This window comes from Lactuca virosa, chromosome 9 (genome assembly GCF_052849685.1).
Source record: "Lactuca virosa cultivar CGN04683 chromosome 9, Lactuca_virosa_CGN04683_v6, whole genome shotgun sequence".
Classification (NCBI taxonomy): Eukaryota; Viridiplantae; Streptophyta; class Magnoliopsida; order Asterales; family Asteraceae; genus Lactuca; species Lactuca virosa.
This window is the reverse complement of record NC_136434.1, coordinates 3,368,873-3,385,325: the sequence shown is the minus strand read 5'-3', so window position 1 is coordinate 3,385,325 and position 16,453 is coordinate 3,368,873. Positions and strand designations below refer to the sequence as shown.

Here is a 16,453-nt window from a genome sequence, read left to right as displayed (position 1 = left end):
TATAGTACATATAAAATGTATTTACCGATTAGTTGTAGTTTTATACTACATTTATTAACCAAATAATGGTGAAAATAAAAAGATATCTAACCTAAATTTTTATGTTTAAAACTAAAAAGTAAAAATGGCACACTAACAATCCAATCACCATTTCCATCTGACTTTTAATCTTGTGCATCCTTACTCTCCAGAAAATGCCATTGTTAAACAAAAAAAATCCTTTGAGATGGTTATTTACCTAGTCCTCACTGTTTCTTTTCCACCTCAATATGTGCTAATCTTCGTTTCTGCTCCTCCAGAATCGATAACAGAATAACAGTATGGAAATTAATGTTGCTGCATCAGGTGAACTTGCAGGAAATTTGAAGGTAAGACCCAAAAACTAATTTCATAAAGGTGACCTGCATATCTATGGTTAAATTTTATTTTGGTTTGGTTTTTATTTAGAGTTCTGAATTTTATTTGGGGTTCATCTATAAATATGTATTTTTAGCCAGAAAAAAGAAGAACAGCGGCCAGAAAGGTTCCGACTGGAAACAATAGTGATGGTGCGGATGATAGAGTTGAAACAATAATTATGATTTTAAAATAGATAATAAAATCAACCGAATTTATAGTTTAGGTAATTACTTTTCAAGATACTATGATTTTGTAAATATTTTTTGAAAATGCTATACATTGGTAGAAAAGTCAAAGAAAATGTGAAAATGAATCTGAAAGGTTAGGCTAGAATATAGGGAAGGGAATCCTGATTGAATGATGAACCACATACATATATATATAATACTATATATTTGCTTCAAATTTAAATTGGCTGATTCTACCATTTCCATGTACAAGTGAGAAGAGGAGATAAATATGGAGCTAAAAGCTCGTATACTTGTAATAATCTCCATCTCTTCTCTCATTTTATTATATCTCTCTGTTGAAGGTTTGAGTATCCTGCCAATACCATCGATAGTCCAACCGAATTCTAAATTTAAATTTGATGAACCAAAAGATGAAGGTTCGCCCAACCAGGCGGCACCTCCACCATTTTTATTAGGTTTAGATGAAGCCAAAGAGACACCAATTTCATCCCCTGATTCCTTGATTTTCATAGGCAAAACCGTAGCAGCCCCTGCTTCTTCCTCCCTATTACCCGAATCAGAAATATCATTAAGCCCAGAGGCCATGGCCCCTGCTGCAGTAGCCTCATACAGAGATGCATCGCCGTCCTCCTCCTCACCTGCACCGGGTTCTTCCACCCTTTCAGAAATATCATCTAGCCCAGAGGCGATGACCCCTGCAATAGCCCAAGGTCCATCAGGACATTGCTTTGGCTATCGAAGCGCGTATCAAACAAAGCCAGAGTGATTCTCAAGTAGCCATGGAAGAGGCTAAGAAGCTTCTGAAGGAGGATCCGAATATTGCTTCTTCAGAAATGGGCAAGTGTCTGAGCAAATGTGTGGATAAGTATGCAGCGAGTCTGAATGAATTGAACAGGGCTATAACGGATCTTGGAGTCCGGGACGTGACATTGCTAGCGGATGATTTTGGTGCGGTGGAGACGGATATCTTAAGTTGCCAGGCATGCTTTAAAGACAAAGTTGGTGAGGATTCTCCTTTCAAGGCATTAGAGGAGGCCACCACCAAGGCTGCTCGTGAGTGCTTAACGGTTATGGATTATGCTGTCGTTTGAGTCCTTTTTTATTTCTTTTTCTTCTGTTTCATGGTTTACATTAGTTAGAGGTGAAGTTCATTATGATTGTAGAGTATGTTGTATTGTATGTATATATTTTTGGCAGGAAGAAACTTTAGCAACTTACAAAAACGAACATGCCATCCACTAGTATCAATGGTTTCATATTTATTCTTTGGTAAAGCGAATGCAACGTATACGGATTGGTAGTATAAATCACAAGCCAAGTCAATTCTATCGATTTAAATATTTACTTTTTGTATTATTTATAAGGGTTAACTGTATAAAAAATCTTACGTTTTACAATTTACAATTTTTCAGTTTAAACTTAAATTTTTTCTTTAACTAAAAAAGAAAACGTTACATTTTTTCATCGGAAAAACTAGAGTCTGAAAGACTAGAGTTTGAAAGGAATCTAATTTTTGATATTGAAAATGTTTATAACGGGGAAAATATGAAAGCTAAAAAAATATATTCTAGACATAAATTAGAGTTTGAAAGTTATCGAGATTAACCAGTTTAAGATATCAAGTTAGACTAGACCTTTTTCCTTCAATCGTATTATAATCTTTGAGTATCAATGTATCATACAATTAGATTTTGAAATGCAATTTGCCAACAATATATAGGCATGCCATCTTTTGTATTGTTTAGAGAAAAATCAATTGTTTCCTATTTTAAGGCTGAAAATTGTCAAGAACACCATAAATAACAACTAGAAAAACAAGGGAATAATGAGTCAAAATGAAAAAGTTGGTTCAAACGAAAAAGTTTGTTAAATGTGAGGGGGTTTTTGACAAAAAAAAAATTTGATGGATGTTTTTGAAAAATAAAATTTGAGGGTTTTTAAAAATATAATTGTGTAAAATCGGAAGATTACCGATAAACCTGATAAAATAGTCAAGTCAGAAAAAATGAAAAAACAAAAAGGCTTTTTTGAAATAAAAAATAGGTTTAAACATAAAACAATATAAAATATAATTGTCATTTGTCTAATTAACTATATTTTATAATATCAATCTCAAAAAGCGATGGTTTCAAAATAAACTTTTTTAGAGGTAAAAAATATTTGTTTATGAGTGGATACCTTAATTTTTAGGAATTACTTTTATTAAGGTTACGTTTGCAAATTAGATGAAAAGTTAGGTGATAGCTAAAAAAATAATTGATAGCTATAAGTTATATGATAAAAATTGCATTTGGTGAAAACTATATGAAATATGTAAAACGAGATAAAAGAACATGCAGAAGATTAATTTAATATTATCAGAAAAATATGTGATATATTTCATTAAATTAGAGTAAATACAAAATAACAGTTATTATATACGTTTAAGTGATTTTTTTTGGTATCGAATATCCTTCGAATATAGTTATAAAGTGTAAATGCCACAATTATCACATCAATTTAACTATTTGAGTCTTTTCACTATGTTTTGGCGATTAGTTTTTTGTGATCAATTGATATATCGCTAAAAAACTAAGAAACTGCGATAAAATGATAATTGAATTTTAGGTCTTTCGTTATTATGTAGTTAATTTTATAAGGATATATTATTATAATATATTTAGTTATCATATCTAGTTAGCCACCAAAAAAGAGTTTTATAAGTATTTTTTTTTAAAACATAATTTATAAGTTACATTTTGATTTGCAAAACATAACAACCTTAAAAAAAAAAACTCGAAAATAAGATTGTTTGACATTCCAAACATAGTCTAAAATGTATATTTCCATCAACCATGCATGGATGCACCCAGTTTCACGATTTAGGTTTTCGGTTTTAGGCTGCTAGCTTATCATAAGCTATTTCAAAACTAGTTTATAAAACATCTAGCTTATAAGTTATTTTGTAAGCTACAATAAGCTACTTTTGTAGTCTTATCAAATGCTAAATTGCATAAGCTAGTTTATTTATGATAAATATGGTATTAAACTGAATTAAAAAAATATAACTGAAGACGTTTTAACACATGCAATTACATCATGAGGGTACCTAGATTGCTAGTAGACTAAAATTTAAAATTTTCGTATAATTACATTAAAAAAATTAGCTACAAGTTTACACAAATCAAAGTAAAAACAAAAATCACAACCAAACGTTGTAACTTTCCATTTTTCTATACCTCAGAAGATTTCAAAGATTAGTTGGAGGATATGGATGGATTAATGTGAGGACATGATTTACGCTGAAAAACTAATGTAAAAATCACAAATTTGTTTTTCATACCAATTTACGCTAACCAAAATCATATGTATTGATTTTACAGACATGTCCTCTAGTTTGTTGATGAACATAGCTTCTACTTCTTTCTTAAAAAAAAACTTTTACATATTTGAACCCACTTCTAGTATTTTCCCTATTCAACAAATTATTATTATTTGGATGTTATAATTCCTGATGTATATCTATGTTGATGTGACAAATTTTTGTTAGAAGTAAAATCTATTAACAAATGATAACCATGAATATTCATAATTGATTATAGTTTTGGCCTTCTTAAATCCTAATCGATTGGTAGGAAATGATACAGCAAACCCAGGCCCAACCCGAGTGCCACGAAATTTTATCAATTTTGGGTTTTACATTCCCACACGCAACGTAACCCAAATAAAAATCTTGTTTATCTTCTTCCTTCATCGGTTCAATCCCCTCACCTCACCCACTCTGCCTCACTCCATCGCAGTCGTCGTCGTCGTTTAACGGATAAGCAACCATCTCTTCCTCCACAAGAACACAACGACCTATCATATCGATAAACAACAATGGCACAATCCTGCATCCCCTCTCTCAGATTTAACTCTCTCGCATTCTCTTCTACAAAAAGCCCTAGTTCCATATCTGAACAGAACTTCAACCCCCTTCCTTCCAGGTATCAAATTTTACTATTTATAATCCTTTATGTAAAAAAGTGTCTCTGTGCGTGTGTGTGTTTCTTGTTAAAGTTCTTCAGTGATTTTCAATTGGATAAATTACTCCTTTTAACATTGTGAAGTCTGAATACTAGGACGCAATCTGTTTAATTGGCAAGGTACAGTGTGATTAAAATCCTCTATGTTGAAGATTTATTACCTGAGGTTGCTGGGCTCTATTGAAGCTAAGAACTTGATGATTAATAATCTGAAGTGCGCTTGCTCGTTAAAATAGAATTATAGAAACGAAGAAAATCCTTCCTTGCCTATGGTTTCTTTCTGTTGACACTAAACTAAAGACTAACTTTTTATATCCTTCTACACCAAAGTAAGTCAATTTCTCGGTCCTTAAAAGTCAAGGAGTTTGATACTGACCATGCCCAAATAAACAAAAATCTTCTACTCCAAGGGTTAAAATTCATTCTATAAAATGTTGATATTGACTGTTAATGGATTTCTTGGAAGTAGATGATATATCTTGATTGGAAAACACTAATTTCATAGGAAAACATAGGGTTGGTTTTTTGGGTTAAACTGAACATGTGAGAAATAGAATGAATAAAATTCTGCATTTGTTATATAAAATAATAACAGATTCATAAGTGGTAGGTTAATTTTGGGGGAGAAAATGTGATGATGAGGTTTATTGATTGCATTGCAGGAAAGCAAGTAAATTGAGAAGTAATCAGAAAAGTGTTGGGACTTGTTCTTCTTCTTCAGTGAAAGCTGTTTATTCTGGTGATTATTCATCAGTTAACAAGAATTCGAGGCAGGGAGTATGGTCCATTAGGTAGGAATAGGTTTTTTTTTTTTTTTTTTTTTTTTTTCAGTCTGTTTGGTAAATAGTAATGATAATATTGAATTTGCAGGGAGGATGTACAAGTTCCATCATCACCCTACTTCCCGGCATATGCACAAGGTCAAGGGCCACCCCCAATGATGCAAGAACGGTTCCAGAGTGTTATCAGTCAGCTTTTTCAATATGTGAGTTGCTTCATCCTTTATCTTTAGCCGCCTTACTTACACCTGTGACTTCACTTTCCTTATATAATATACCTGACCTGTATGTGGATAGAGAATTATCCGTTGTGGTGGAGCTGTTGATGATGACATGGCAAACATCATTGTTGCTCAGCTTCTGTACCTTGATGCTGTTGATCCTAACAAGGTTTGATGAGATCCATGTCTTTCCCAATTAAATGGTGTAGAAATTTAAGTGATTCATTGAAGATGATATTGATTGACAGGATATTGTGATGTATGTGAACTCTCCTGGAGGATCAGTGACTGCTGGTATGGCCATCTTTGACACCATGAAGCATATCCGCCCTGACGTCTCAACTGTATGTGTCGGGCTTGCTGCTAGGTAAATTATAGAATTTCATACAGTATTTGTTTTCCATTTATTTGACTTTTGTTGACCAATTCCAATGACACATTTATTTGACATGACATGACATGACAGTATGGGGGCTTTCCTGCTTGGTGCTGGCACCAAAGGTATATCCACTTTGACATTTGGAATTGATGATGTTGGTTGCTAATAATTAGTATGGTATGGTATGAATGATTTGATTGTTTGTTTTATAGGAAAAAGATACAGCCTTCCGAATTCAAGGATAATGATACATCAACCTCTTGGTGGGGCACAAGGTGGACAAACCGATTTAGATATCCAGGTGGCTGTTTTACTCTTTTTATTTTGGTTCCATAATATATATATATATATATATATATATATATATATATATATATATATATGTTTTGTTTTGTTTTGGTTATGAGTTATGAATAATTGTGTTTTTTAGGCTAATGAAATGTTGCACCACAAGGCGAATTTGAACGGATATCTGGCATACCACACCGGTCAGAGTCTTGACCGAATCAACCAAGACACAGACCGTGATTATTTCATGAGTGCCAAAGAAGCTAAAGAATATGGGCTCATAGACGGTGTCATTATGAATCCTCTCAAAGCCCTCCAGCCCCTTCCTGCTACTGCTGCCTAAGTAGATGTAAACCCAATTTATTCTTATTTGCTGTAATGTAACAACCAATGTCATCTTCATGTCGTGCCAATTGCCAAATCAGATTTCATTCTGAATTATATGCATGCATCTTCATCCTTTTCTCCCAATTACAACTCTATTTTACATGTTGAAAACATTAGTGTATTATTTTTCTCAAATACAGACGTCATCTTGTTTCTTCATTATTAGTATGCTCTTTCTTCATCCAATCTTTCAGAAATGGAAGTATTTGTGATCCTTACTATGTCTAGACGTATTCTTTTTGGTTCACACTACATATTTCTGAATATTATTGTATTCATCCAACTCTTTTTAGATATTTGTAAAACGAGAAATTAAATATCCTCTTATTTTTTCTTCTTATCCATTATCCTACTATTTTTAGATCCATTATCCAACTATTTTTAGATGATGACAAATGTAATAAAAAATTATTAATTTTATTAAATATGACAAGTGTTCCATTTGATATTTCGACCTAAGATTTCCCTTTATGTTTGGTTGAGCATACCATCTTGATTTTCGGCTATTTCAAACTTTAGATTTAAGAAACTGCATTGGGAGGCGGATTGGCTAATACAACAAGTTGGTAAGCACTAACGTCACCGAGTGCCAACAAAATTGAATTCAAGTCACAAGTGTTAAGGACTTAAGTTTTATTGGCGGTCGATTATCATTATCCTGACCCCCAACCCCAACAACCGTTTCATACATGATAAAACTGGTTAAAATCCTTTAATGTACACCTTCCTTATTAGGTTTGTGAACACAACAGTTTCGATAAACTAAAATAAACTTAAAAAGACAAAACATAAATAATATGACATATATAGAGAGACGTCAAACAATAAATTATAAACTATAACCATCATCCAATTTACAAAACAAATACAAAACACAAGTGGACGCATTTTTTTTTTTTTTTTATGCGAAGAATTAATAGGGTAGGATTTTAAAAAAAATACAATACCTAATAAACCATTATGAGGAAATGAAATCTTGCTTTTGAAAATGCATGTAGCATGTCTGGGCCTTTTTTTTTTTTTTTTTTTTTTTTTTTTTTTTTTTTTATGTGTGTGCGTTGGATACAAACTCATTTTGCAAGAATAGTGTTCGTTGCTCTGATCATTTTGATCATTTTCTTATAAATGAGGGAATTCGAGTTCCATCAATACCTAGCTGTTTGTTGTGTTTGTGCATACATGCTCCTTAGGAAGTTACTGAATAAAGATTGTAGGACCAATTATGTGGTATCATTGTGTGGTGGTAGGGCGAGGTCAATGAGGTTCATTGTGAAAGTGGAAGATACGAGGCTATTTTTTCATCCTCATTCTACAAATTTGTTTAATACTTTTATTGCTAATCTTGGGTTGTTTGATTTACCTATTGGAGGATACTGGTTTACATGGACCAACAAAGTTGCAGGAAAAATGAGTAAGCTTGATAGATTCCTTCTCTTGGTAGGGCTTTTGGAGTTGTTTCCTCATTTGTTGGGTGTTATATTAGACCACCATTTTTCTGATCATCTTCCATTTCTGTTAAAAGAGGCGGTGTTTGATTATGGTTCGTCTCTTTTTATATTATTTGACACATGGTTTCTTGTAGATGGCTTTGAGAAAGTTGTGGAGGACTCTTAGAAAAATGATGGGATTATAGAGTCAAATAGGCTGGTGTCCCTCAAGAAGAAACTACAAGTTCTTAAGAAAAACCTGAGAATGTGGAATAATACAACAAGGGAGGCTCAATTGTCTTTTAAAATCGATATTCTCTGAGGTTTAGGGGATTTGGATAATAAGTTGGATTGTGGGGTTAGTACTTCTAATGATGTGGCAGCCAACGCTTCCTTGTTAAAGGCTTTTGGTGACATTGATCGGACCGAAGCTATAGATGTTGCTAAAAAAGCCAAGGTTTGTAGGCGGTTAAGGGAGATAAAAACATAAAGTATTTTCATGGCATTCTAAATAAAAGACAAAAACAACTGGCAATTTGTGGTGTACTAGTTTATGGTGATTGGGTTGATAACCCTTTTACTCCTTGTCCTCCTGTTAATTAGGAGTTCCTGAACTATCTGGCATCTAAACAATCCTTGGGCTTAGAGTGTAAGGTTACATGTGAAGAAATTAAAATGGCAATTTGGGATTGTAGTGTTGATAAATCTCCAAGGCCAGATGGATTCACTTTAGAATTCATAAGGAACTTTTGGTACCTAATTGAGGCTGATATCATAACTGTTGTGATGGAATTTTTTAATTCCAACAAGTTCCTAAAAGGGTGTAACCGTTCTTTTATTTCTCTTATTCCTAAAGTCATTAATTCCAAGTGTAACGTCCTAATTTTTACCACAAAAATTTTCATTTTTATAAGTAGATAAAACATCATTTTTATAAAGAACCAATTCGATAAAACCAATAGTATCAAATACAATCACCCGAAATCAGAGTATCAAAACACGCAGAATCAAAAAACTACAGGCGGGTGTGTACAGTCAAGCCTTCGCATTCCCACGATCATCTGAAGTACATGAAACACATTTAATCCACAACTTTAAGCACGGAACTTAGTGAGTTCCCCAAAATATCACATACAACACAACATAATAAACAATTATGGGTTATCAGCAACCCTGAGACTATCGGCAGTCTTGAGGACTATTAGCAGTCTTGTGGGCGAACAACATGCCCTATGGGTTATCAACAACCCTGTGTACTATCAGCACTCCTGGAGTTATCAACAAATCAATAATATACATAACAACAATCAACAAATAAGACTTAACTAGTCTAGCATGCACACCACTATGACAAAGGTAATACAGTGAGAAGACTGTAACGCCCGTAGATCTGGACTAGTCAATTTAGAGACAATGAGCATCAAAAATGAGTTTTTGATGGGAGATTATTTAGAAGGTATAATCTTAACCAAGTGGTAGCATATGTTACAAGGGTTCCGTACATATAAAAAACGCCGAAATCCAAGTTATAACGAAGAAGTTATGGCCCGTCGAAGTTTTACGGCAAAACCGGCACGGCACCGGGAGATGTAAATAGTGAAGTTACGATGAAGGACTTTTTAGCCTTAGAAATCTAAACAAAAGTTGTAGTATACGTTAAACCGAGAACATACGAAAAAAGAACGTCCAAATCTGACTTCGTATGAGGAAATTATGAATTTTCTAAGATTTGGCATAGCAGTGCACGACCCGAAACTCGAATTTTAGATCGAGCGGTTTTTGGCCTATGCAACCTAAATGAGAATTGAAGATCTCATTAATAGAAACTCAACGGTAAAAAGACAGACGAAAACAGAGTCCGTATGTAGAAGTTATGAATTTTACGCGGACATTTAACAGTGTAATCTTCTCATACTATTAAATTTAAAATCGGTCAAAATTAGCCGATGGAGTCAAAAGGAAAGTTGTAGATCTTGTCTTTACCTACGCGTAGATATAAAGAACGTCAAAAACGGAGTTCGTATGCGAAAGTTATGAATTTTTAAAGATTGACTGTTTTACCTGCGCCCTACGCCACGTGTCAGCACCAGACTTCGCTTTGGAGCCTACGCAAGGCTCACGACGTGAGCACCCTTTCTCACGACGTGAATCGGCCCAGACAACCTATAAATAGAGGCGTAAATCACCCCCAAAACTCACACATTTCATACTCTTTCTCTCCCATTACCCCCAAACCCTCTTCCCCCTTCCCTAGCACCTCCTAGGTGTTAGAGGCGAGTCCCGGAGAACCGGAAGGCTCCAAGAAGAAGAGCTTTCGGCTCGGAAGTTCTGCCCCTGCAGAGCCCGACTCCTAGCCAAACTCATCGTAAGTGAGATATGCTTACCCTACCTTAAGTATAGCTTATGTTTAAATATAGTAATGTTATTAGGACCTTATAATAAATATATGAGCTCTTATTATGAGTTACATAAGAGTGTTACTTAACGCTTATATAATTGTAATAATAGCTAGACTACTAATTAGTCGCAGTTAACGTTAGACTAAACCCTAGTGATATTGATACTAGGTTTTGTCAAGGGAAAATTGTTTTGAGATAACGAAGTGCTGTCCGAGTACCGAGTCACCACCTTACCAGGTGAGTGCATATTTACTTTCATCTTACACATAGATATGAAGTATTTAATATGTGCTGTGAGTGCATAGTTACTTTCATCTTACACATAAATATGAAGTATTTTATATAAACTACGTGCTATGTGTGCATATTATCTGTATACTTGCTATCTATGCTGGATGAACGATTTTATACAAGTTTTATATGATTTAAACTGTATATGTATTTATATCTACATAATATGTTGGGTAAAACATGGGTATATGAAATATGAGTTGGATGATGAGTTGAGGGGTGATATAGACCATGAGGTAAGGGTGAGAGGTGGACAATGCGAGAAGCCTTGTTCCCAAATGTTGGCCCCGTCATCTAGTAGAGTATGGATGACAACCACAGACTATTCTAGACAGTCCAGTGGAACACTAGCAGACTCGCAACCTGTAGGTGTTGTGAACGATGTGTACACCCAGTGTACTCTAAACCCCGACGATGATGCGGACTTGGTGCCTAAACCTTGGCGATCATGCGGACTTGGTGCCTAAACCCTGGCGACCATGCAGACTTGGTGCCTAAAACTTGGCGACCATGCAGACTTGGTGCCTAAACCTTGGCGATCATGCAGACTTGATGCCTAAACCCTGGCGACCATGCAGACTTGGTGCCTTAACCCTGGCGACTATGCAGACTTAGTGCCCGTTGAGTAAACCATGACAACGATGAACTTCGTGCCGATTCCTTAGGATAATCCTTAGGAATAAATGAACGATGAATAGCTAATTCTTAGGATAGAATAAAGAAGATAATGATGATGGGTAATTGGGTTGATTGATTAATTATTTGAATATAATAATTATATTATTGTGGGTTGAAAACCCTATGTACTCACCAGGTTTCTCAACCTGACCCACTCAGTTTATTTGAATCACATGTGTCGATATGAAGTTACATTACACTGAGAGATTAAGGAGATATAAATAACTAGTGATAATGAATGTAAGTTGTGTTTATGCTTATGTTTCTGTATTGATGATGACATCCCAATGTTTTAAAATGAATAAAATACATTTCTTCGGAAATGCTTTGATAACGTGTTTATCATGTTTTTCTGGGAACAAATTCCGCAACATTTTTATTAAAAAGGGTACTCTGATTTTTATAAAGCATAAACAAAAATCGGTCTTTTCTGGACGTGAAAATGGGGATGTCACAAAGACTCACCTGAATCCAACAAACATAATCTTAACAACACAACTGTCGTGAGCTAGATGAACCTCTCCCTTTCCGAACACCTATATTTCATACCGATAACTCTAATTAGGTTATTTCATGGTAATACATATATTGTATTTTGTTTATACTACAGTACAAGTTTTAGGATATGTGTGTTTCCAAACACCATCTTAGGTTTCATGCCAAACACACACTAACCACACACAAATCCCTAAGCTGGAGCTTACTTCTTGTTTTAAGCACTCACACCTAACCAAACTTATGACACATGATATGGATTGTGTTTTAACCAAACTTATGACACATGATAAGTATTAAACATTGTTAGGAATACTTGTAATAAACTTAATATAATTTTTAATAAAATTCAAAGAGCTTGTTTGGATTATGTTAATATCTTTAGACGGTGAGACTTTTGATGGATCTGGTGTGGTCAAAATCTGGTATTTTTAGTTGAGGGCACTTAAAGCGTTAAGTAGTCGGTATTAAAGATAAAAAGTTTTCAATTAGGGGAGGGGGTGGTGGTGAGTGAAGGTGGGCCCTTTCAATATTTTAAAAGTATTAAATAAAAAATTTTAAAAATAGAAAATTAATGAAAAATTAAATAATATATCTTGAATCACAATAGTTTAATGACCTTAATTATAATATAACTAGGCGAATGATTGTGCATTGCACGGAATACAATTATACAGTTAAAATATTTACAAATATATGTTTTTTTTAAATATAATAATGACGTTATTAAATTTGAAAAAATAATTCTTATACTAAGTTTGTATGAAACAATAATTATTTTGAATTATATGATAAAGTACATCTATTAAAACTATTTAATCTCAATAACCTTTACCCCCTGATTACTTGTGAATAAAATTAAATATATACTATATCGTTTAATGTTCTTTTTAGTTGTTATGATTAACATATTGTTAGAAAATTAATTTGTTCAACTTTCTAATTTCGATCATTGTAATTATTTAAAATATCAAAAATTGTTTTTTTTCAAAGTAACCATATAATTTTTTATATAATGTTTCCATTAATATTGTTATTGTTATTATTTTTAAGCTAATTCTTTGGAAACTCTTAATTATTATAAAAATAATTTTAGGAATTTTTTTATGTCATTTGCGGTTACAATTTAAGTTTTACATTTAAAATTACAATTTATAACTTTTAACTATTTGCAAAATAGCCTTTGGATTTTCTTTTAAGTTTAATTACATTTCGATTTAGGTTAACTCTTTAACATTATTTTTAATATAACAATTTAAGTATTTTATATAAATTATTCAAAAGTTGTGACTTTAAAATAACAATGGTTCACATACGATAGCATATCTAAACTAATAAGTTAAATATCATATGTTAAAAGTTAAATACATAATTTTATAAGTAATTATAAAAAGTGTTATCTGAATTAATATTATAGTTAATTAGAGAATTATCATTTAGGTTTTACATTTAACACTATGTATTATAACATTTAACTACTTACAAAAAAAGTCTATGATTTTTCTTTTAAGTTTAACTCATGTTATGAATTATGTTAACCTTTCAATGTGATATTTAAATTAACAATTGAAGTATTTTATATCAATAATTCAAAAGTTATGCACAATAAAACGACAATGGTTTACATATAACAAAATATCCATGCTACTAAGTTAAAAAAAACAATCTAAATTAAATATAATATATTAAAAGTTAAAAGAAAAAGATTTTATTTGAACTAATATTGAAGTTGAATGCATTAATTTAAATAATATGAAACGTCGATCATTTAAGTTTCAAATAAATATGGTTTGAGATATTTTCAATCAAATCATTTCGGATGATCTATTTATAGTATAGAAATAACAGCTAACATATATTAACTTTCAATAACATAAAAACATTTACATTTGTTATAACATTTTTATTCAAAGAACACATCAAAATATTCTTAAATCATACAAAAAAATTTGTACTTACAATTTCAAGGATATATATAAAAATAAACATATGTTGAAAAATAAAGTAATATTAACAAATGACGCACCAAAATCCTTTCTTCAAAGTTTTTATATTTGAATCACAAACTCTTTCAAATAAATGAATGTTTTCTTGAGAATCTTAGTTGTATACTAACCTAACTAAAATATATATATATATATATATATATATATATATATATATATATATATATATAAATGAAAAGAACATGAAATTTCATTAGTAAATACTGTTAATTTAAGAAATATGAAAAGTAATTTATGTTTCAAATTAAAAGAGCTACAACATATGTATACATTAGAGATATAAAAAAATAAATAATATATATCATTAATATAGGGAACATGAAAGTCATCCGGTTAAACTAAATATGATTTGAGATAACAAATTATCTTCAACTATATCATTATGGACGACTTTTATTATAGTATAAAATAAATATAAATATAGATATAGATAATATAGTCATAATGATCATTTAGCCCTTGTTGGTCTTTCATTTTGTGATTAACCCTTTTTATTAATCAACTAAAAAGGACATCTTCTATTGATTTATCCAACTTATAATCTAAAAAAAGACATGGGTCAAATATTCATATAATTAAATTAAGGTCAGAAGAATGGGTCCAAAACTAGCAAAGATGTATGTCAAACAGAGTTTTGCCATCATTTATCAAATATCAATTACTAAAAAGCTTTACCACGATGGATATCTCTTAATCAGTCTTTTTTGGTTATTACCATTATATATATATATATATATATATATATATATATATATATATATATATATATATATATATATATATATATATATATATATATATATGGAAAAGTTCAATAGAGAACCATTATTAATCAAGGAAACAAGGAACCAATCTAAAACGTCGGAATTTAAAACGATCAACGACAAAATGAAGTGTTGTAAACTTTTAAAATGGACGCACATGTACCGGATTATAATAAAACTCACTTCCTTTTTTTCATTTAAAATTTTTTTTAGGCCAAGTTTTTTATCGAAAAAAAACTGAATATATCGTTGTTCACGATTTTTCGTCCTCTTTCCATAGAGATCCATGATGATATATATAAAAAACGAACTTTTTTTTTCGAAAAAAACCCACTTAATTTTCTTAGTTTTTTTCAATATTTAAGTTTATTTTTATAAAAAAAAAACTAATTATACCCAAAAATATTATTTTTTTGTACTCTATTAATAAACATCAACACCGATTAAAAAAAAAAAACCTCGAACAGTGTAGATTCACACTGTAAATCTAAACTGTAAATATTTCAATTTTTAACATTCACAATATGAAAAAACTCGAACAGTTCATATTCACATTGTGAATCTGAATTGCTATTATGCACATTGTGAATCTGAGAAGGTTCACAAAAAAAAAAAACTTCGATCAGTATAGATTCATACTGTGAATCTAAACTGTAAATATTTTAAATTTTAACATTCACAATGTGAAAAAGCTCCGATCAGTTCAGATTCACACTGTGAATCTGACTTATTATTATGCACAATGTGAATCTGAGGAGGTTCACAATGTGAATCTGAACAGGTTTACAATATGAATCTGAACAGGTTCACAATGTGAATCTGAACTGAAATATATATATATATATATATATATATATATATATATATATATATATATATATATATATTTTAACATGAATATGAATCTATGTTTAAAAAGTATAAAAAATATGAATTTTGATATATTTATTAATTTTTTTTCTATAAAAAAATAGAGCTTAATTTTTTTCATCAAAGAAAATGAAGTGAGTTTTTTCGAAAAAAAAAAGTTCGTTTTTTATATATCATCATGGTTCTCTATGGAAAGAGGACGGAAAATCGTGAACAACGGTATATTCAGTTTTTTTTTTTCGATAAAAAACATGGCCTAAAAAAAATTTTAAACGAAAAAAAGTTGTGGGTGTTTTTGTAAAGGGTGAATTTTTTGGTATAATCCGGTGTGTGTGCGTCCAATGTAAAAGTGTACATCTATTTCCTTGGCCGTTGATCGTTATGATTTCCGACGCTCACGATTGGTTCTTTGGTTAATTATGGTTCTCTATTGAACCTCAGCCTATATATATATATATATATATATATATATATATATATATATATATATATATATAGAGGTACTTGATAGTCCAATCATCAATTCTTTCACCTCAAACTAACCATAGTTGGTGGCTCTAGTAACCTATGAATCAACATGCAAGAATCTGTGGAGGTTTTAGATTTGGCATATAGCAAAAAGAGGAATCTTCAACTGCTAGTGGTAACAAGACATCAACAAAACCAAAATGTTTGTCGCCCACTTCGTAGCAGATAGATTCTAGCACTACAGCCAAAACCTTTTTTTGTAGTGCAGAAAAAGGGCATACTTCCAATGGTACAACTGTGTTCCCACTTATGCTCCGAGAAAGAAAAAGCAGAGCTTCTCTTATATGCTCGTGTGCACTCTGACCTCGTGATCCTCGTGTCACTTTTAAATTAAAAACACAAACATC

At 31.6% G+C, this 16,453-nt stretch overlaps 1 protein-coding gene across 1 annotated transcript; it reads left to right on the top strand.

Annotated features, from left to right (window-relative positions):
- Positions 1-4,277: 4,277 nt before the first annotated feature.
- Positions 4,278-6,807, top strand: CLPP5 (nuclear encoded CLP protease 5). The gene is made up of 8 exons (XM_079072139.1): positions 4,278-4,555; positions 5,257-5,385; positions 5,465-5,579; positions 5,671-5,763; positions 5,843-5,961; positions 6,061-6,095; positions 6,186-6,274; positions 6,404-6,807. Exons 1-8 carry the CDS (start codon positions 4,449-4,451, stop codon positions 6,602-6,604), a joined length of 888 nt encoding a protein of 295 aa, XP_078928265.1. The 5' UTR covers positions 4,278-4,448; the 3' UTR covers positions 6,605-6,807.
- Positions 6,808-16,453: the final 9,646 nt, after the last annotated feature.

Coding starts and splice junctions, on each gene's coding strand:
- CLPP5 (XM_079072139.1), top strand. CDS start 4,449: ATGGCACAATCCTGCATCCCCTCTCTCAGATTTAACTCTCTCGCATTC. Junction 5,386..5,464: donor CAGGGAGTATGGTCCATTAG/GTAGGAATAGGT, acceptor TTGAATTTGCAG/GGAGGATGTACAAGTTCCAT. Junction 5,580..5,670: donor TCAGTCAGCTTTTTCAATAT/GTGAGTTGCTTC, acceptor GTATGTGGATAG/AGAATTATCCGTTGTGGTGG.